Source organism: Stegostoma tigrinum, chromosome 33, assembly GCF_030684315.1.
Source record: "Stegostoma tigrinum isolate sSteTig4 chromosome 33, sSteTig4.hap1, whole genome shotgun sequence".
Taxonomy (NCBI): Eukaryota; Metazoa; Chordata; class Chondrichthyes; order Orectolobiformes; family Stegostomatidae; genus Stegostoma; species Stegostoma tigrinum.
The window spans coordinates 33,335,640-33,357,174 of NC_081386.1; the positions used below are offsets into that span (position 1 = coordinate 33,335,640).

A 21,535-nucleotide genomic window follows, 5' to 3' on the forward strand; every position below is an offset into this window, starting at 1 on the left:
CTTGCTGAAGAGACCAGGCAGCAACATGAACACTTGTACACAAGGTAATGTGACAGATCTGGCACAAGGTCTCCTATGTCCCCTAAATGTTTTTACTGCCTCTTTTTTAAAAAAAAAACTTCTACTTCCTTTTGAACAGGACAACTGTGCATTTGTAAGTCTGTTTGTTTGTGTTTGCAAAATTCACTTTCTGAAAGACAAATTCATGTCCTCTCCTATCTAATAACAAATTCTTTGAGGAACTTAGAGCTGTTAATTGGCAATCAATGGTTTCCCCATGTTCTGTGTCCCCCCATTCAAAATTTGCTTGCTTATCAGAGATGGCAGGATCCAGAGACTCCCTCAAGGGATGTAGTTTGTAAATCGCACCAGTTCCCATCACAATCTGGTTTTCAAAAACTAAATTTGTTGAATTTATATTTACCTTAATGCAAAAATGGTATGTGCATTTTCAGTTTGTTCACAACAGCAGGGCTTATGACATTGTGATGATCATCACAATGAATTATTTTCTTGGTAAGTGATATTTTTGATTTTATGAATATTTGGAAGAAGCAAACAATGTATCTTCCATTATTATTTGAATAAACTAAGTATTTGAGAAAAGATTTACAGGGATTTGGGAATGTTCTCCATCAGTCGCAAATGTCCATTGCAGGGAGAACAGCACCACGCATGTATCAAAGGTTGTTCCTTTGTTATCATGTGGCACAACCGGGAAGTTTAAAGTTTGTATGTGTGAAAGAGATTGAGAGGGATCCTTGGTTATGGACAACAAATAGGGCAATAGAATCAAAAATAGCTCAGTATGATGGGCTGAATGGCCTGCTTCTGTGTCAGTGCTTCATTCAATGGTTCTGATCTTTGTGACAAGACACCACAAAATAAAATTCCCACTCTGTGTGGAAATAGTCATGAAATACTATACTACAAATTGATGACATTGAGTTAATCAGCAACTGAAGTGAGAAAAGGTGTTCAAGATTTGGATGTAAAGTCTGTAAGAACCGGACACCACAATAATTATAATCAAGTGTTGCTAGCGTGTTAACCCATCTCTCTTTTGGATATTGATCTTCCTGTGGTTTGTTTCCATTATGTTTTGGCTTTCTTTTCCATTCACAGCTTTGGCTATAGTTTTTATTTCTTCAAGTTGTGTTTGTTTGAATGAATAGTTGAGACATTTTAAAATCTTTTTCTCTCCTGTATCTATAATACTTGGAGTTCCGCTGAGTTTTTGCTTTAAAGATATTTATTGTAACATACTTCCCCCATGTGGATGATTTTTGTAATGCATGTTAAATTACACTGTGTTAGGTGGACAGGACTCACCAATTTACAGTTTTTTCCTTTTTCCTGCCCCTTCCTACCCAAACATTGTTGAGACTGTAGACTTGGGAGCAATGAATACCTCTGTTATATCCTTTGTTATCTTACATGTGGTACATTTACCATGTCCAGATTTTAATCTAATTTATCACAAGTTGATTTTGGTGAGGATGTAATTTCAAGTGTGTCTTTGGCTCCTTTTGATTTTCTGGTTCACCTAAGCCTCTCCCCACTATGCTGTACCCCGTCAATTAAAAGTCACAAGAATGGAGCAAGCTTAACTGTGCTTCTGGATTTTAAAAAACTGAACTGGGGTAAATTTGTTTGAAAGTGGACTCCCCATATTTACAGGGGATGAAAAATAACATTCACCACTTTGTTTCAAACTAGCTGAGTCTGTTTTGTTGTGAATGATGAATGTTTATGATTTGTAAATTGACCTGATTATCTAACTGTAGGTATAATTATCATACTCGCAAATATTGGCAGTTGATAGATATTTCTCGCATATTTCATGATCCCTGAAGACTGATTTTATTGCTGCCTTGTTTAACAGGTTGAAACCCTCCAACTGTCCTCTACTGGATGATAGAGCACTCCATGTGGCTTATCCCTGGTTTGAGTTCCTAGTGAGAATGAGAGAGGTTGCTGATAAGCTAGGTATTCTTGGTATTCTTTATAACAGTTTAAGTAACCAATTTTAAATTGTTTAATGCCTACGTAATTTGATTGAGATAGAGCAACTGTTGATGGTGCCAATATCCAACCAAGAAAAATGGTTCCGTATTTTGGTATTCTGCATGGTTTACGTCCAATTACTACTAAATAATTTCACATCTGTTCAGTGCAGATGGAATGGAATTTTGGTGAATAATGTCATTAATAACCACATTGCAATGCTTGTTTTGTAACTTGGCCTGCTGTGGAAGGGCTGTCACTTGTCAATCCAGCCACAGTAGATGGTGGTTAATGCAGAAGTGGTATACATCCTGCGTGCAGCCCATCATTTCTGAATGAGGGAGACAATCATCTTGTTCTAGAGCCGGGGCTAAGGACGTTTCCTTTAGCTCGGAGAAGAATTTGGAGAGGGCAGAGAGGAATCCAGTAGTTGTCATCCGTGTTGATGCAGGTGACATTGGTAGGACTAGAAAGAAGGTTCTGCTGAAAGATTTTGAATAGTCAGGAGACAAAAAGCAGAACCTCCTAGGTGGCAATCTCTGCTATACTACCTGAGCCACCAGCAAACTGGCAGAGTTTAAAGAAATCAATGAGTTGTATGTGTGGCTGGAAGATTGGTGTAGGCGGAACGGATCTCAGTTTGCTGGTACCAATGCCAGAGTAGGAGGGAGCTGATCTGGTTGGACAGGCTCCACCTGAACTGTGCTGGGACCAGCGTCCTGGTGAATCGAAGAACTACGGCTATAGAGGGGTCTTGAAACTAATTAGAGGGGTGGAGAGAAAATGTAGGCATACAAAGCAAGAGGATATGCCAGCATTGTGGGACAGCTATTTGGTCAATGATACCTAAAGTGGGACAGGAAGGAAGAAAGTATACAAACACAGAAAAACAGCAGTAGATGGGGTGGGGTAGGGAGTGCTGGGTAGGAGGAGGAGGAGGAGGCAGAAAAGAAGTTGTAAAAATGCAAAATGAATGGGCTTTTGAATGAATGTAGTACCTGGAGCAAAATAAATGAATTAATAGCACAAATACAGATTAGTAGTTTGATATTATAGGCATTACGGAGGTAATGGTTACAACGGGATCAAAGCTGGCAACTAAATATCCTGAGATATGTGACTTTGAAGGAAAGGATAGTGAAGTACTGTTGGCGAATTGGCTAAATGGTAGAAGACAGAGTTGGAATAAAGGAGACATTTTCAGCTGGGCAACCTGTAACTAATAGACTCCCACAAGGAGCAGCGATGGGACCACAGTTATTTATAATATATATTAATGATATGGATGAGAAAAGTAGATGTAAATGACTCAAAAATAGGTGGAAAGGCAAGTGGTAAGGATGACAGAGTCTTTAGAGGAATACAGACAGTTACGTGAATGGGTGAAAACTTGGCAGATGAAAGTAATGAAGGGAAATGTAAGATTATACACTTTAGCAGGAAGAATAGAGGAGTTGAATATCATTTCAATGGAGAAAGACTGCAGAAAGCTACAGCACAGGGACTTGGGAATCCTTGTCCGTGAATCTCAAACTGTAAGCATCCAAGTTCATTAGGTATTAGGGAAGTTGGGGAACATTAGCCTTCGTTTCAAAGAGAATGGAGTGTAAAAGTAAGATAACAAGGTGTAGAGCTGGATGAACGCAGCAGGCCAAGCATCTGCATCAGAGGAGCAGGAAAGCTGACGTTTCGGGCCTTTTAGGCCTGCTTGGCCTGCTATGTTTATCCAGCTCTACACCTTGTTATCTCAAATTCTCCAGCATTTGCAGTTCCTACCATTTTTGGATTGTAAATGTAGGAAGGTTTTGCTAAAGTTGTACAAGGCACTAGTCGGTCCACAACTGTGAACAGTTTTGGTTTCTTTATCTAAGGAAAGATATACTGCCGTTGAAGGTAGCAAGAGAGAAGGTTCAGTAGGCTGATATTGGGCTGGAAGGACTATTTTATAAAGAGAGGTTAGGCCTGTACTTAGAATTTAGAAGAATGAGAGACCTTAGTGAAGCATACAAGATTCTTAGTGTACTTGACAAGATAGATGTGGAAATATTTCTTTTCTCCCTTTTATAGGGGAGTCTAGGACCAGAGGGCCTCATCTCAGAAAAAGGGGTCACACATTTAAGATCAAGATGAGAAGGATTTTTTTACTCTTAAGAATCTGGGACTTTATTGTAGAGGGCTGTTCAGGATCGATCATAAGTATTTTCAAGTCTGAAATAGACAAATTTGTAATCAATTAAAGAATTGAAGGAAAAGGAAGCAAAGTGAAGTTGAGGATTATCAGATCAGAGATGCTTCATATTTCAGTCTTGGCCACATTGATCTTCATTCTGTCCTTTGTAGATACATCTGTGACATTCCAAGCAAGTCTAGCCAATGCTCAAATGCTGATTCCCAGCAATCAAGCCAGTGTCAGCAGCATGCTGCTGGAGGGACACACTCTGATGGCATTAGCCACTATTATGTTTGCTCCTGGAGGAATTGATCAGGTGAGTTGAAATGAACCAAACCTTTTACTCTTGGCTGCTGTATTTTTTTTGTTTCTAGTATTGAAGTTAGAATGGAGGTGCTTGAGTTTCTTGGAGCTAAAGGTCTCTTTTTTGCTATTCTATGATTGTTATTATTTTAAGACTATTTGCTTTCCTGGAACTCATCTTGCAGAAACTGTGATAACGTGGCCTATTGTGTCCCATTTCACTTTTTGGAGTTTGAAATTATGTTCTGATATTTGCAGTATTCTGCCATGTACCACAAATCATCAATCTTTCAATCCCACAACGTAGGAAACAGCTGGAATCTTCAAATTATATGATTCCAAACGAGGCCATTAAACTTTAGCTGTTTGAAAGTTGGCAACTGGTTGCCATCTTTATACTCAAAAGTTACACCATTCATTGCCCATTGTAAATCACCTTCCTGCCTGAAATCTTAGAACATTTTCACCCTCCACATATACCACCCGTCATGCTGAAAATTTCCAATACCTGCAGTATTTTGTTTTTATTATAAAAGAAAATCTTCACCTCTGATTTCTTTAGGTAATGCGGGAAGGAAAAGATGTTAGTGATTCTCTCTGGAAAGTAGACTCTCAGTTGCTGAAGATGGCACTGTCTCCCTATCCCAAGTTGCGCACTGCTCTTTTTCCACAGCTCACTCCTTCAGGCATTCCACCGTTGGACATCTCTCTGTATCATCTCTTGCAGGTATTCATGGTGAATTGTTTATTGATGGATTGGGTTTTTCTGATTTCTAGGAAGGTTTTGAAACACACTTGCATTTTGTGTGTTTTTGTTGGGGTGAAGGAGAGGGTTTTGTGTGTAACCATGACGAAGATCAGGGGCTATGTTTGTCTTTTGTCTCAACCTTCCATCATTTTTCCTTCATGCATGCTTGATTCTTGAGTGTACGATTGTATCCACCTGATGAATGAGCTTGTACTAAGTGGTGTACTCCTTAGTGATGATATAATACAGACTGACTTGATCCATCCTTGTGTTTGCCATAACCTAAAATTAAAAGACCATGAAATGTAATCTATGAATCGCAACTAACAGGAGCTATTGATCTGTGTCTGCATGGTTTGGTTGAATCAGTTCACAACTTTTTTTGGAGCTAATTTGCAGTTCTGAATTACTGGATTCTGTTGAGATTAAAATGAAATAACATTGTAACCCATCATATTTTGTGTAATCAGATATATGTGCAGGTAGCATATTAATGGCTATAATTCATCATTCATTTCCTTGTTTAAATTCAAGACAACTGACCGAAATAGGTATGTAGTTTTCAACAAAACTGCTTTGGAAACATATCTCATCTAATTTTTTTTTTGGTACTTGATTATTTATTAATTTGATTAGAAATCAGTACATCATGGGCTAATTTTTGTCCATTCAAAACCCATTCACTTAGAGTTAAAATTGCCCTGGCCCCAAGTATTTACTCCAGACATCAGTCTTAAGTCGTGGAAGTGGCAATTGTCGAACTAGTGCTTCAAAGGAAGATATTTTCATGTTTTGCACATTTTCAAAGCAGAAACTTTCTAACTAGGCAGAATTGGGCATTGCATTTGGCTTCAATACTGCTTCGGTTGGAGGTAAAAACTCAACTCAAGTGTTTCTGCCCTTAATGTCTGTTCAGTGATATTTCATTGGAAAGTACACGGGTGTAAAGGAGCATCATTTCCATGTCAGAGATAATGGGAACTGCAGATGCTGGAGAATCCAAGATAACAAAGTGTGAAGCTGGATGAACGCAGCAGGCCAAGCAGCATCTCGGGAGCACAAAAGCTGATGTTTTGGGCCTAGACCCTTCATCAGAGAGGGGGATGGGGTGAGGGTTCTGGAATAAATAGGGAGAGAGGGGGAGGCGGACCGAAGATGGAGAGAAAAGAAGATAGTTGGAGAGGAGAGTATAGGTGGGGAGGTAGGGAGGGGATAGGTCAGTCCAGGGAAGACTGACAGGTCAAGGAGGTGGGATGAGGTTATTGTGCATGAAAATGGAGGTGCGGCTTGGGGTGGGAGGAAGGGATGGGTGAGAGGAAGAACAGGTTAGGGAGGCGGAGACAGGCTGGGCTGGTTTTGTGATGCAGTGGGGGGAGGGGATGAACTAGGCTGGTTTTGGGATGCAGTGGGGGGTGGGAGACCACTTTGCAGAACACCACCGCTCGGTTCACAATAAACTACTGCACCTCCAGTCGCGAACCATTTTAACTCTCCCTCCCATTCCTCAGATGACATGCCCATCATGGGCCTCCTGCTGTGCCACAATGATGCCACCCGAAGGTTGCAGGAACAGCAACTCATATTCCGCTTGGGAACCCTGCTGCCCAATGGTATCAATGTAGACTTCACCAGTTTCAGCTTCAAAATCTCCCCTCACCCCCCCCCCCCTCACTGCATCCCAAAATTAGCCCAGCTCACCCCCTCCCCCCACTGCATCCCAAAACCAGCCCAGACTGTCTCCGCCTCCCTAACCTGTTCTTCCTCTCTCCCATCCCTTCCTCCCACCTCAAGCTGCACCTCCATTTCCTACCTACCAACCTCATCCCACCTCCTTGACATGTCCGTCTTCCCTGGACTGACCTATCCCCTCCCATACCTCCCCACCTATGTTCTCCTCTCCACCTATCTTCTTTTCTCTTCATCTTCGGTCTGCCTCTCCCACCCCACCCACCCCCCAATTTATTCCAGAACCTTCTCCCCATCCCCCTCTGATGAAGGGTCTAGGCCCGAAACGTCAGCTTTTGTGCTCCTGAGATGCTGCTTGGCCTGCTGTGTTCATCCAGCTTCACACTTTATCTTCATTTCCTTGTCAACTGACATTGAAAATGTATCACTGTTCCTTCACTGTTGCTGGGTCAAAATCTTGGAACTCCCTATCTACTGGGAGAAACTTCACTACACAGATTGCCAATAATTCAAGAAGCAAGTTCACTCCCACTTTTTCAGGGGCAATTAGGGAAGGATGATCAATGTTGATGTTGCTAGTGATATCCACACCCCATAAACAAATACATTTTAATAAATGCCTAGCGAGGGAAAAATTAATACAAACTTTATTATAGCCCTCCTCTTATTTACTGACCTCCATGATAATCTGCCAGTATTAATCATTCAGCCTTGGACATGATGAAATGCATGCTAGAGTGACAATATGAGGCCTTGGATTATTGTGGAACTATGTACATCATTAATTGCCGTTACTGCTTTAAAGTAGCAACACTGGATTTCTCTTCTAAAGATTAATCTAAAGTTCATTATATGTGATATTTTCATTAAATGCACAATGATGTACAGTATAATATTAATATGGAGTTGAGATTTGGGTATAGCCCACGGAAATGCCTGCTTTGCAGCAAGGGCTATCAAGTTCCCAGTGCAACAGCCTTTGGCCAGGGCCTGCCTTATTCGCCTGCTCCATCGCCTGACTTCTCATTTGTCGCCCGAGGTCTTGTTCTTGGCTTTTGCTCCAGAGCCCACTGTAATTGCAGGAGCAACCATCACACTGCCCACTTGGTAAGCAGCTGTTGCAGGCATGCTGCTCTTTTTATATTTCATTTGTGGGATGTGGGCATTGCTGGTAGAACTTGCATTCATTGATCACCCATAATGCCTTGAACTAAATGACTTGCCTGGCCACTGCAGGTAAGAATCAACCACATCGCTGTGTGTCTGAAGTTACACGTTGGCCAGGCAAGTTAAAGATAGCAGATTTTCTTCCCTAAAGTGCCATAGTGAACCCGAAGGGGTACATTTTTTTAAACAATCAACTTTGATTATGTGGTCATCATCAAACTAGCAATTATGACTCCAGCACATTTGTTTGGGACTCTAGATTCTTGGTTCAATGACATTACAATGGATCTACCTCCCTTTTTAAAGGCATGGGAACACTGATGGCACTCAGTGAATTGCCTGTGAATGACGATTAGTTCTGTCACAACTCCTTGAAATGGCCATTGTGGAATTGTATCAGCTTTCCAGTCAGTTGCTAGGATTGCTGCTGGGGCCATTTCATTCAGTATGATGTATGTATTAAGTATCAATCTGGATATTGTTTTATTCACAAGTGGGACCTGGGCATTGCTGACTGGTCAGCGTTTATTGCCTGTCCCTCGGTACCTTTCAACTGAGTGTCTTGTTTCACAAGTGTTTATCGGCCATCTGTGGCTCAGTGGTTGAAAATTCTTATCTGAGTCAGAAAGTCAAGGGTTCAAGGCCCAGTCAAAGACTTGAGTGCATGCTCTAGGCTTCAGTTCCTGTGCAGTACTGAAAATATTTCAAAATCTCTCTCACTTTCAAAGATTACTTTTTCATTTCAGAGAATAAAGTGCAATGGTGCCATCTCAGTAAAGGTGTTTTGTTTTAGAAGGAACATTTGCGACAAGAATGTATGAAACTGAGAATTAAGTTGACTGGCATGAAGTCAACTGGATGACTAATATTGCTGTTCCACAGTGTGTTCAGGGCATGATAATAAGCAGGATAGTTTTTCGAGGTTTGTAATGTTATATCCTCAGTTCCAATGTATTGGAAATGTCATTCTTGGCTAGGGCTAGAACTGCAGACTTCAGGAAGCGAATTATTTAACAGTCAGTGAGCAGTGAAGAAACATTTATGCACACATGCATCATAATAAACAGAAAGTATTTTTTGATCCCATAATCAAATAAATGGGATGTTTAAGTAGCAAAAAAGTACGTGGAGTCCAAAACTTAATACATGAATGTATTAATATGTAGTTTTATTTGAGTTTGAAGAAGTTTGTCAGATTTTTGTATCAAGTTATCAAGGATGATTGTATCTGTAATTGGTGCAGTTTCAATATTGTTGCCCAAACACATGGGCCTTCGTTTGTTCATGGAATGTGGGTGTCACTAGTTAATGGAGCACTTATTACCCATCCTTAATTGTGATTGTGAGGTTAAGTAATGACCCACCTTCTGGAAATCCTAAGGTCCTTATGGTGTAGGTACTCCTGCAATGCTGTTAGGAAGGTATTTCCTGGACTTAAACTCCACAACAGTGAAGAAATGATGTCGATCCACAGCAGGATAGTCACTTAGGGGAACTTGCAGGTTGTGGTGTTCCTATGCATCTTTGCCTTCTCGTTTATAGTTAGTAGAGGTCAGGATCGAAAGGTGCTGTTGAAGGAATCTTGAGTTAATTTGTGAAGTAAATGACTGGCCTAAGGAAACATAATTGTTTTATATTTGAATTGTGATTATGACACAACCAAGCACAGTCAGAGTAATACCACATGGAAACAGACCCTTCAATCTAACTTGATCTGTACAGGACAACATGACATCACGACTCTTGTACTCCATGTTCTGACCAATGAAGGCAATCCTGCCAAGCACCACCTTCACCACCCTGTCTACCTGTGACTCTACCTTTACGGAAGGAACTGTACAAATGCACCCCAGGTCTCTGTTTGGCAACACACCCCAGGGTCCTATCATGAATTGTATAAGTCCTGCCCTGGTTTCCCTTACCAAATCGTGACATCTCACATTTATCTAAATTAAACTCCATCTGCCCCTCCTCAGCCCATTGGCCCATCTGATCAAGGTCCCGTTGTAATCTGAGATAACCACCTTCACTTTCCACTACACTACCTATTTTGGTGTTATTTGTAAACTTGCTAACCACGTCTCCTATATTCACATCCAAAATGACGAAAAGCAGTGGACCCAGCACCGATCCTTGTGACACACTGGGCACAGGACTGGTGCATCAAATGTAGACTTTGGCAAGGAAAGTTGCACAGCATTTTAAAAATCAATTTCATCTAGACTGCCAGAGAATCAAGCAAGTGGCACAGCAACATAACTGAGCTCCTTCACATTAATCTTGTAAGGAAAAATGTAGGGAAAAACATACAAAATTTGATAAAATATTTGGATCTTTGAGGAAAGTCATGAGATCATACTATATGGAACAAGAGAACGCTACTTATCACATAGAAACTGCTTCTTCAGCTCCTTCCTCAAGCCTTAAAGTTTGACATTTATCTCCTCCCTCAAGATGTACTGAGGCCTTATTCTGAGTTTTGAATGAGATGATTTTCAAGACTATACTCTGAGGGAGTCTCTTAGCAAAAGAAATCAATTCTAAGTCCGCCCTCTGCACGGATCCCGGAGGAAACAAGTATCCAAAAAAAAAGGTTGTGCTGCATGTACGCAGCATAAATTTAATTGTAAAAGATCGGAACATAGGTCAACGGTTTATGATGTATAATAGGTGAAAAGTGCTTTAATTTATTTTCCCATTTTTGTGCTTGCCTTTACTGGCCATTGCTTTGAGTATAGGAGTTGGGAAGTGATATCGCAGCTATACAGGATACTGGTTAATAAAATGTGAGGCTGGATGAACACAGCAGGCCAAGCAGCATCTCAAGAGCACAAAAGCTGATGTTTCGGGCCTAGACCCTTCATCAAAGCTCTCTGATGAAGGGTCTAGGCCCGAAACGTCAGCTTTTGTGCTCCTGAGATGCTGCTTGGCCTGCTGTGTTCATCCAGCCTCACATTTTATTATCTTGGAATCTCCAGCATCTGCAGTTCCCATTATCCCAGGATACTGGTTAGGCCACTTATAGAATACTGCGCTCAGTTCTGCCTCCCTGCTATAGGGAAGATGTTAAACTTGAAAGTGTTCAGAAAAGGTTTACAATGATATTGCTGGGATCGAAGGGTTCGAACAGTAGGGAGAGGTTCAGTAAGCTGGAGTGATCTTAGAGGTTTGTAAAATTGAGAGCCATGGATAGGGTGAATAGCCAAGTCTTTTTCCCAGGATAGGGGAGTTCAAATCTGGAGGACATAGGTTCAAGGTGAGAGGGGAAAGATTTAGAAGGAACCTAAGGGGCAACTTTTTCACACAGAGGATCGTGCATATAGGAACAAGCTGCCAGGGGAAGTGGTGGAAGTATATGGGCCAAATGCTGGCAAATGGGACTAGATTAATTTAGGACATATGGTCAGCATGGACAAGTTGGACCAAAGGGTCTGTTTCTATGTTTTACATCTCTATGACTCTCTGACCTCATTCTTGTGCAGAATGCTACCCATTCCTTTTCGTTTGTTCCTTTCCCAGCTCAGGCTTTCTGAACCACTGCCATTATAACAGATTTATTTAAGGTATAAAATAATGTTGACTGTGGATTTTTAAACTCAAGCCATGAGCAAAGGAGAATGTTCATTTGGTTTGAAGACAATATGTGACTGTATAACAATAATCAGAAATCCAGAATGAGAAACACTGTACAGGGTGTAAAGGCTCTAATTTTCATTTTCAGTTGAACATGAATGATTAACTTCTAAATAGGTTAGATGTATACAACATATATGTGTTAACTGTGAAACAAGCATATCCTTGTGCGAGTAAATTATTTGTCAAGACTGGTATTGAATATCAGTGCCCACTTTTCAGTGGTTACAGATGGATACTTTTTTCAGTGTTCATTGTCCATGATTTTTCTTTTCCTCTCTTTTTTCAGTCATTGCACCCCTTTGATCCATCACGCCTCTTTGGCTGGCAGTCTGCCAATGTGCTCTCCACTTGTGGTAAGTTCCTTTCAGACTAATACAATGCTACCAGACTATTGGGTGGAGGTAGGAGGGAAGGAATTGAGGGAGCTTGGCACAGCTTTCAAGGCTATTAGGATACCTTTTTGCTCATTTTAAACTGCTGAGCTCATTACTTATCCAAGATACATTGATGACTGGAAACTAATGTTCTTTGACATACCATGATAATGAGTCTTCCCTGTCTGACTTTAAGCCAGGAGTTGCTCCAATCACTATAGATTTAGTTTAAACAGAGGATGCAAAAGTCTATTACAGTGCAAATCATGAATGTAAATATTAAAGATGAATAACACAGGCTCCAAGCAAAGGCTGTGTTTAGCTGAGCCATTCAGAATTGGAAGGCCAGTACCCAAAATGTGCAGAGTTAACTAATGTCAGCCTGCAATGTGACCCAGAAATTGGGCTCAGCTGTCTCTACTAAGCGGGGGGAAAAAACATTAGTGCTGGCTAGCAGCATCATTTGGCAATTATGCATGGGTGTTAACCTTCATCAGGGACAGAACCAAGCCTGGCACTGATGCCTCACAATTGAATAACTTGCAAATACTAACTGCTAAGAAAGTTTGGCTATTAAAAGAAGGTCACAGAGGCTGCCCAGTGCTGTATCCATAGACTGGTATCACAAGACAAATTAATCAATTAAAGGGTAGACGGTTGTTTGTTATTTTGAAAGGCCTTTGGAATGAATTTGAACATTTCTTTTGCTCTAGCATTTTTTAAAAAAATGAACCGTGGCAAATATATTTTATTTCATTACTGTAAATTGAAAAACTGCAGTTGTAGAACCATATGATCATAACCATGTTGACATTCATGAAACATTTATCCGTGATTCTCTTGCCTCTGTTAATACAATGGTTGTGACATATTGAGTTGTTTGACTGTGGTGCACAAGTCAGCTGATTTCAGCCAATAGGTGGTGAGAGTGGGTGGTTGAGAATTCATCCAAGGTCCTTTCTAGATTGTCATTCATCAAACACATATATTGACCCTTCATCATTCTAATAAGCCCTTGCCAAACTATAATTGAAATTCACACATGAAGTATATCAGTTGGATTAAGTGCTGGGTGCCACTTGTGCTGTATAAACACGCCTAATACAAATTATTCTGTCTTTAGAACAGAAATGCTAAAATGAGAACATCATGGCACAAATAAATAGCTTTGGCAAGTAAGGTTAAGGATAATGCAAAGAATTCTGCAAGTACATTAAGAACAAAAGAACAACGAGAGAGAGAATAGGACCCCTTTAATGATTAAGGTCTGTGTGTTGAACTTCAAGAGATGGGAGGGATAGTAGATAAATATTTTGCATCAGCTTGTACTATAAAGAAAGAAATGGAGTCTAGAGAACTCGGTGAAATAAATACTGATGATTTGAAAACAGCTCACACTATACTGGAGGAAGTGCTGGAGGCCTTAGAAAACATAAAGGTGGATAAATCTCTGGGACCTGATGTGGTGTATCTTGGGATGCTGTGGCAAGTTAGGAAAGAAATTGCAGGGCCCCTAGCAGAAATATCTGTATCATTTATAACCACACGGGTGAGGTGCCAGAGGACTGGACGATAGCTAATGTGGTGCCTTTATTTAAGAAAGGCTGTAAGGAGAAGCCTGGGAACTATCGCCCTCTGAGCATGACATCGGTGGTGGGTAAGTTGCAGGTGATCCTGAAAGGTAGGATTTACATGCATTTGGAGAAACGGGGAATGATTAGGGACAGTCAATACGGCTTTGTGCATGGGAAATTATGTTTCACAAACTTGATTGAGTTTTTTTTGAGGAAGTAAGCAAAAGGATTGAGTGCAGAGTGTTTGATGTTTACATCGACTTTAGTAAAGCCTTCCACAAGGTACTGCGTGGTAGACTAACTAATTAAGTTAGATCACATGGGATTCAGGGATGGCTTGCCAACTGTCTGCAAAATTGGTATTATGTTCAGAGGCAGGCTGGTGGAGGGGGATTGTTTTTCGGACTGGAGCTCTGTCTTTTGTTTGTCATTTATGTAAATCATTTGGGTGGGAATGTAGGAGGCATGGTCCGTAAGTTTGAGGATGACCCCAAAGTTGGTTGTATAGTAGACTATTATCTCAGATTACAAAGAGATCTTGATCAATTTAGTCAATGGGCTGAGGACTAGCAGATGGAGTTTAATTGGGATAAATGTGAGGCATTGCGTTTTGCTGCACCAATCAAGGGCAGGACGTAATCAGTTAATGATGGTGCCCTGGATAGTGTTGTAGAACACAGAAACCTACAGGATCAGGTACATAATCCTTTGAAATTTGCATCACAGGTCAACAGGGTGGTTAAAAAGCATTCAGAACACTTGCCTTCATTGCTCGGAGCTTTGAGTGTAGGAGTTTTACAGGACATTGGTGAGGCCTGTTCTGGAATACTGTGTGCAGTTGCTGTGTTATAGGAAGGATATCACTAAACTTGGAGAGGCTTCAAGAAAGATTTCCCAGGATATTGTCAGGTCTGGAAGGTTTGAATTTTAAAAATAGGCTGTTTAGGCTGGGATTTTTTTCTCGTGGCACGTTAGAGGTTGACAACTGACCTTTTATAGAGGTTTGTAAAATCATAAGACATGTAGACAAGGTGAGTAGCGAGGGTCTTTTCCCTAGTACAGAGGAGTTCAAAACTAGAGGACTTATTTCAGGTGAGAGGAGAAAGTTTTTTTAAAAAGGAAACAAGGGGCAACATTTTTTCCCCAGTGGTTTGTGTTTGGAATGAACTGCCAGAGGAAGTGGTGGATGCAAGCACAGTTAGAACTTCTAGAAGATATTTGGATAAGTGCATGAATAAGAAAGGTTTGGAGGGCCAGCTGCAGGCAGGCGGGATTAGTTTGGGACCATGGCTGGCATGCAATAGTTGGACCAAGGAGTCCGTTACCATGCTCTATGACTCTGACTCTAAATAATAGTTCAAACCAAGTATATTTTCCACATTACACATCACAACTTTGCAATAATTCAAGTCACTTCAGTAATTTCTCTTCTGGCAGAGACTCCTTGCTAATGCATCAGCGTCCTCTTCTCCTGTGTTTGTTTATAGAGTTGTTTCTTCTGAAATTTGGTATACCTTACATTTGTCCTGATGAGTACTATACAAAAAGCTTCTAGAGAATGCCGGTCTTTTTTTCATTAATGCTTGACTTCTCTTTTATTAATTTTCCTCAGTTGTATCAAAGGTCAAAACTGAAGTGTACTTTCATCTAAATTTACATGCAAAATAACATAATTAGTTTACTTTAGCTCTTACTAACAGCAGCCTTTTTATTAAAATATAGAAGGTTTGTGGTACCTTAGCTGATTTGACATAGAAAACAGTGGCAAAAGCTGAGTCAACAACAACTAATTTTATAGTACTTTTTCACAAAATGCAACTTCCCAAGGCACTTTGCAGGAGTGTTTTAAACAAAGTATCATTTCCAAGTGGCACATTGGGTTGTGTAAGGAAACATCAAGTCCGATGGCTGAAAGCTTGATCAAAGAGGTAGGTTTTAAGAAGTCTATTAAAAGAATAAAGTAGAGAAGTGGAGAAACATGATCTTGGGGCCGAGGTAACTGAAGGCACGACCAATGATGGAGCGATCCAGGTTCAGGAGTACATGATGCCAGCGCTAGAGGAACACTCACATCTCTGACAATTGTGAGGTGGAAGAGATGAGGCAATGGAAAGATTTGAAAACAAATGATTAAAAAGTGAAGAAAATTATAGATCAATCATTGAATAAAAGTTTTTATAAAATGGAAAAAAAAGGGTGGTTTAAAAATTTTTTTTCCAAGGTTAATGTTCCTAAGTAAACTGGGTGCATTGAGTCGATGTGCCTTATTTTGTACGCTGCAATTGTGCAAAAGCCAAGCCCGCTTGTGCATTGAGAAAGCTACAAGAAATTAGTGTGGTTTCAAGCTCCAGGAGTTCCTGCCCCCCTCCATTTAATAAAAATGTCATATATCTTAGCTGTTTTATCTAATGAAGAACAGATTTGAACTGTAGCTCCTGCTTTCCACTGTTTTTTTGCTGTGTGCATTATAACTGAGGGCTGCAATAATGTAGGTAAAATCATTTTTATCCCTTTCCTTTTAAAAGAAGGAACATTTAAACTGCTGTAGATTAATGAGATAAATGTATCTGAAACATGCTACTAAATATGCTTTTGACTTAGATTTTGAAAAAGCAAAAATTGCAAAAGTTTCTTGCTGTTGCTTTATCAGTTCAAGAAGCTCAATCTCAAATTTGAGAATTAACCAATTTTGGCTTCTGAAAGCTTGGCAAGATAAGAACTAGGAGAGGAAGTAAGCTCTCTGGCCCCTTGAGCTTACTATGTTGTTATTTAATAAGATTATGACGGATCTTTGCCATCAGCTCAAATTTCATATCCTGTCCCAGTAAGCCTTAAATTCCTGCATGCCTAACATCTTACTCAGTTACCCTCTGGAGTAGGGAATTTCAAAGATTCATGATTGCTCCTGATCTCAGTTGTCATAAATGGCTGGTCCCTAATTCTGTATCTATGACCCAGACATTTCAGGCAGAGCAACAGCCTGTCAGCATCTACCCTCCAGGCCGTTGAAGATGTGTATAGGTTTTGATAAGACTCAGTGTCAAAGAATATAGGCCCACTCTGCACGATCCCTCTTTGTACAGTAGTCCACTTAGCCCCTTTGGCGCACCCCCTCTAATGCTACATTGTAATCTTGACCCCCGTAAAGGAGATGTTGGCTCTTGTGATATTTTTCTTTGTATGTAAACTTTATAAAACGTTTTAATAATGTGGAAATCATTGAAATGCTTGGCCAATCATGCATGGGTCTTTTGTGACGAGCAGTTTGAGAGTTCCATCAAAGAAATCACAAGAGTGATGAAATCTAGTATTTCTTTTGTCCACCAGTAATGTCATGTTCTGCACAAGACAAGAAAAATTCGCGATTTTCTAAGAAACATTTCTGCATTCTTCCCACAGACCTATCAAATGATTTACCTCATTTCTCTCGCCCTGACCTGGTGAATAAGTATGCCATAACTGAACGTCTAGATTTTTCGTACTACTTGCGTCATGGGCAGCCGTCGTTTGCATTTGCAACCTTTCTGGTGCAGCAGCTGGCAAAGAGCAATTCACTCAAGCAGTTGTGAGTATGGTAGCAAAGAGAGTAATTGAAATCTTATGCAATGCTGTTCCCTTTTTGCTGCTGCTTCTGAGCTTAAACTTGCGAGGTCATGAAAGACACTAAAGAAGTGCAAGTCTTTTGCTCATTTTCTAAATATATTGTCTAAGATGTTGGTGAAAGGGCATTCAACCATAGCTTGCGAAAGGGAATCTGGCAAGTATTCTAACAGAAAATTTTCTGGACAATAGGAAAGCTGTAGTGTCAAGGGAGTGGGATGAATTGGAAAGATCTTTCCAAAGTACTGCATAGGCATGATGCACCAAATGCTCTTCTGTCCTACTCACCCTCACTTTGTGTTTCACTGCAACTTACCATCTGACCATTATCACGATACTGTGGCTTTTGTGCTTGCTGTGTGTAGTTTGGCTGCTACCTTGCCTCAATACACAATTTATTTAATTGGCTAGACATCCTGAGGCCATGAAAAGTTCAATATAAAATGACAAGAAGAGCGGGAAAGATACAAATGTGACAACAGCTAACATTGGCATATACATTCCATCTTCACTTTGTGGTTTTAATTCACAAAACTCTCCAGTACCTAATCCAGCTGTTTCTGTTTACCAGAGGGCGTTATTGTTCATCAAGGCTATCTCCTTAAAATAAACTTTGTAAAATAAACCGAAGTTTTAAATTATCCCTTCATGGGATGTGAATGTCACCAGCAAGCTCAACATTTATCCGTCCCTAATTGCTATGAACTATGACAGTCGATCTGGTGTAGGTACCTACAAAGTAAGACTGGTTTGGCACAGCTGCAAGTTTTGCTGGGCCATTTCAGATGGCACTTAAGAGCTAACCATGTTGCTGACGAGTCAGAAGCAGGCCTGACCAGATAAGGATGGCAGATACTCTTCCCTGATATTAATGAGCTAGATGAGTTTTTATGACCATTGATAGTTTCAAGGAACCGTTACTGAGACCGGCCTTTGATTTCCTGATTTAATTAAAATTCCACCAGCTGCCATATTGGATTTGTACCCTCTCCCCTGGGCAGTGGTGTGGGCTTTCAGCGGGAGAAGTTTGTGGAGTAGACTAGTAATCCAGAATCCTAGATTAATGCCTGGGGGTAATGGGTTCAAATCCCAATAGGACAGCTGTTGGAATTTAAATTCAATTGATTAAAAGGAAATACAGAATTTAAAAGCTAGTCCTAGTAATGAGGTTTTGAAACCTATCTGGTGGGAAGGAAGTCTTTTGTCCCACCTGGTCTTGTCTAAATGTGACTCCAACACTGCGGGCAACTCTTAACTGTGTTCTGAAATGGTCTAGCAAGCAACTCAGTCAAGGGCAATTAGAGTTGGGTTACTGCCCTTCTCCCGTAATAGGATTTTAATGAGATAGCCCTGTGATATTATAACAATGCCACTGGAACTCAATGCCGCAGAGGGCTGTGGAGGCAAAGCCATTGAGTGTATTTAAGACAGAGATAGGTTCTTGATTAATAAGAGGATCAAAGATTACAGGAAAAGGCAGGGAGACAGGATTGAGAAACATTAGCCATGATTGAATGGTGGAGCAGACTTGATGGAGCAGAATTAGGTCATTCGGCCCAATGTGCTATGGTCTTATAGTCTGTTTCTTCTTTCCGATAACCAAAAATGCAATTTTTAGAATTTTTTTTAAAAAGTTGCTACCCATATAATCAGTGCTGTGCAAAATAGTTTTCTAGCCAGTAAGATATTTTTGGTTTAAAATGTCTATTTTTAAAATTTTCTATATATTATTGCATTTAAAGATTTATTAAATACAATTATGAACATTTACAGTTTCCTCAGCTGAACACAATTCATGGAATTAGCTATTTTTGTAATTTAACTTAGGTAGTAATTGTTCAATATTCTGTGAACAAACTCTGTTTTTCTCTATTTGAAAATTTCTTTATGTTACTCCCATCTGTTTTAGGATACAACAAGCAAGCATTGAGGCATACGCTGTGGGGTTAGCTCACTTCACTGTACCTGCTGTTGCTGCCGCCTGTGTTGCCTTCCTCGAATTACTTGGTGTTTCGAGCTTTAAACTGAGAATTGATCTTAAAGTTGCAGATGCCGTTTTGAAACATTGGCGCACAAATGCAGAGGAGACTCAACACAGTCTGTTACGAGACACCTTGGGTAATTATAGTGTTTTTCTTATGTTTTTCTTTCAACTACCACTTTTAGGCATCAGGTTAAAGTAAACATTGCATTACTTCATGGTAACAATCAAAATGGATGTGACGTTTGTAGACAAATTTAACTTACTAATATAATGGACTTTGCTTGAATTTAGATTTATCCCTCGATATATCCTTAAGGCACATGCCTTTCAACTGGACATGTTGTTCTTTGGGCTGTTGGAATTAAGATGATTTTTGTCCTTGTGGTGTTGTCGTGCCCAGGACAAAACTACACTTCAACACTTCTTATTTTTAAACGGCACTTGTTACTTTTCACAAAGCTATAGACCCTTGCAGGTGAATAGTGCAAGATTTGGACAGTGAACATAGATGGGAGAGTGGGGTTCCATTCATTGGATTCTCTAGGTGCATTATGTATTGTTGCCGAGATGCCACTTCCCCACTCACCTCCCTCAATTCAGGCAGCCATTGCTCTTGCTCCTCCTCCTCCACCACGTCCTCGTTGCAATCCCAGTGGTACCCACTTCTGAGGCTGAAGCTGTGCTGGGACTGATGGTCTCACCAGTGACTATCTTTTCACTGAAAGGCGAAAGTTCCACACTGTCCAGGTTTAGGCCCCAGATGTGTGTTATGTCTGTGGGGCTGACTTGTTTAGGTGTGTCAGCTGTCCCTGGCTTGCTTATTGGGAGGGGAAGGATTGTCACCAGCCAAGTACTTTGCATCCCCTCTGTGTCCCATCTCACTCCACAAAAAAAACCTCCTGGTGGTGACCTCTTGATTTGTGTTCCTTTTTCACTTGTTCATGGATTGCCCATTGTTAGAGCAGCCAGTATTTGCTGCCCATCCCTAATTATTCCCAAAAAGATGGTTGTTACCTGCTGTCTTGAGCCACTGCTTCCCATGTGATGGAGGTACATTAAGTAGGAAGTTCCAGGATTGTGACTCTGGTGAAGGGAATCTGATATTTCTAAATAAGGATAATGTATGACTTGGTTGGCACTTGCAGGTGGCGGTGGTGTTCCCATGCCCCCGTTGCCCCCATTCTCCTGAGTGGGAGAGGTTGAGAGCTTGTGAGGTGCTGTTGAAGGAGACTTATCGATTATGACAGTTTCTCTCGCCAGACAGAACTCTGTGGCAGTGCTTAGATTGGGAACAGAAATGAGGCATTAGTTTAAGCAGTAGGCAGTTTGGAGAGCGCACTGATGAACTGCAACTATAAAATAATAGCAGTGGTTAGACAGCTGCAAGGAAGAGTCTCCTATCTTCATATTAGTTCAGAGGCACTACTTTTACACTTTCAGTTTTGCATTAGTTTATTTTATTGTAGCAGTCTATCCAAGGATAGGGCTTGGGGCGGGTCGGCTGCATTGAAAATTGTGAACAGAACGATTGCATCCTATCAAAAGGACAGGGAGGTGGACAGAGAAGGCAGGGCTCCCTTGTTAGGAAGAAATTAAATTAAATCAATAGTGAGGAGTGACATGGAGTCAGTTGTAAATCTGTGTGGGTAGAGTTGAGGAACCGCCAAAGGAGAAAGCACCCTGACAGGAGTTATGTACAGGCCTCCTAACAATAGTAAGAATGTGGAGGGGTGGGGGGTGGGTGAATAAATCAGGAGATAAAAAAGGAATGTAAGAAAGATACCTTTTTTTTATTGAGGCTCCCCATGATGATGTACAAGTGGGCTTGTAAAATCAGGTTGACAGCAGATCTCAAGAAAAGGAGTTATAGAATTCCTAGAATGTGGAAGCAGGCCATTTGGCCCATCAGTTCCACACCGACTCTTTGAAGGGCATCCACCCAGACCCATCCCCCCACCCCAGTGCTGTAACCCTACATTCCCCATTGTTAATCCTCCTAACCTGCATGTCCCTGGACGCTATGGGGCAATTTAGCATGGCCAATCCACTTAACCTGCCTGTCTTTGACTTGTGGGAGGAAACCAGAGCACCTAGAGGAGACCCATGCAGACATGTGGAGAATGTTGCCCAAGGTTGGAATCGAACTGGGACCAGTTGCTGTGAAGACAGAGGTGCAGCAGTAGTCGGAGTTCCTGTGTATAATTTAGGCTGAACAAGAGAAATTCATCCTGAGGAAAAAAGAAACATGGCTGATCAGGGAAGGCAGAATAGTATGAAAGGAAAAGA

General features: G+C 40.8%; 1 protein-coding gene across 2 annotated transcripts in view; it reads left to right on the plus strand.

Annotated features, from left to right (window-relative positions):
• Nucleotides 1-21,535, plus strand: part of spg11 (SPG11 vesicle trafficking associated, spatacsin) — a 143,179-nt gene that overhangs the window by 58,595 nt on the left and 63,049 nt on the right. For both annotated transcript variants that reach the window (XM_059639165.1, XM_059639166.1), the window contains exons 17-22: nucleotides 1,886-1,989; nucleotides 4,348-4,493; nucleotides 5,043-5,207; nucleotides 12,004-12,070; nucleotides 17,065-17,230; nucleotides 19,175-19,383. In XM_059639165.1, the coding sequence (XP_059495148.1) occupies nucleotides 1,886-1,989; nucleotides 4,348-4,493; nucleotides 5,043-5,207; nucleotides 12,004-12,070; nucleotides 17,065-17,230; nucleotides 19,175-19,383 (857 nt within the window). The remainder of the gene's footprint in view (nucleotides 1-1,885; nucleotides 1,990-4,347; nucleotides 4,494-5,042; nucleotides 5,208-12,003; nucleotides 12,071-17,064; nucleotides 17,231-19,174; nucleotides 19,384-21,535) is intronic.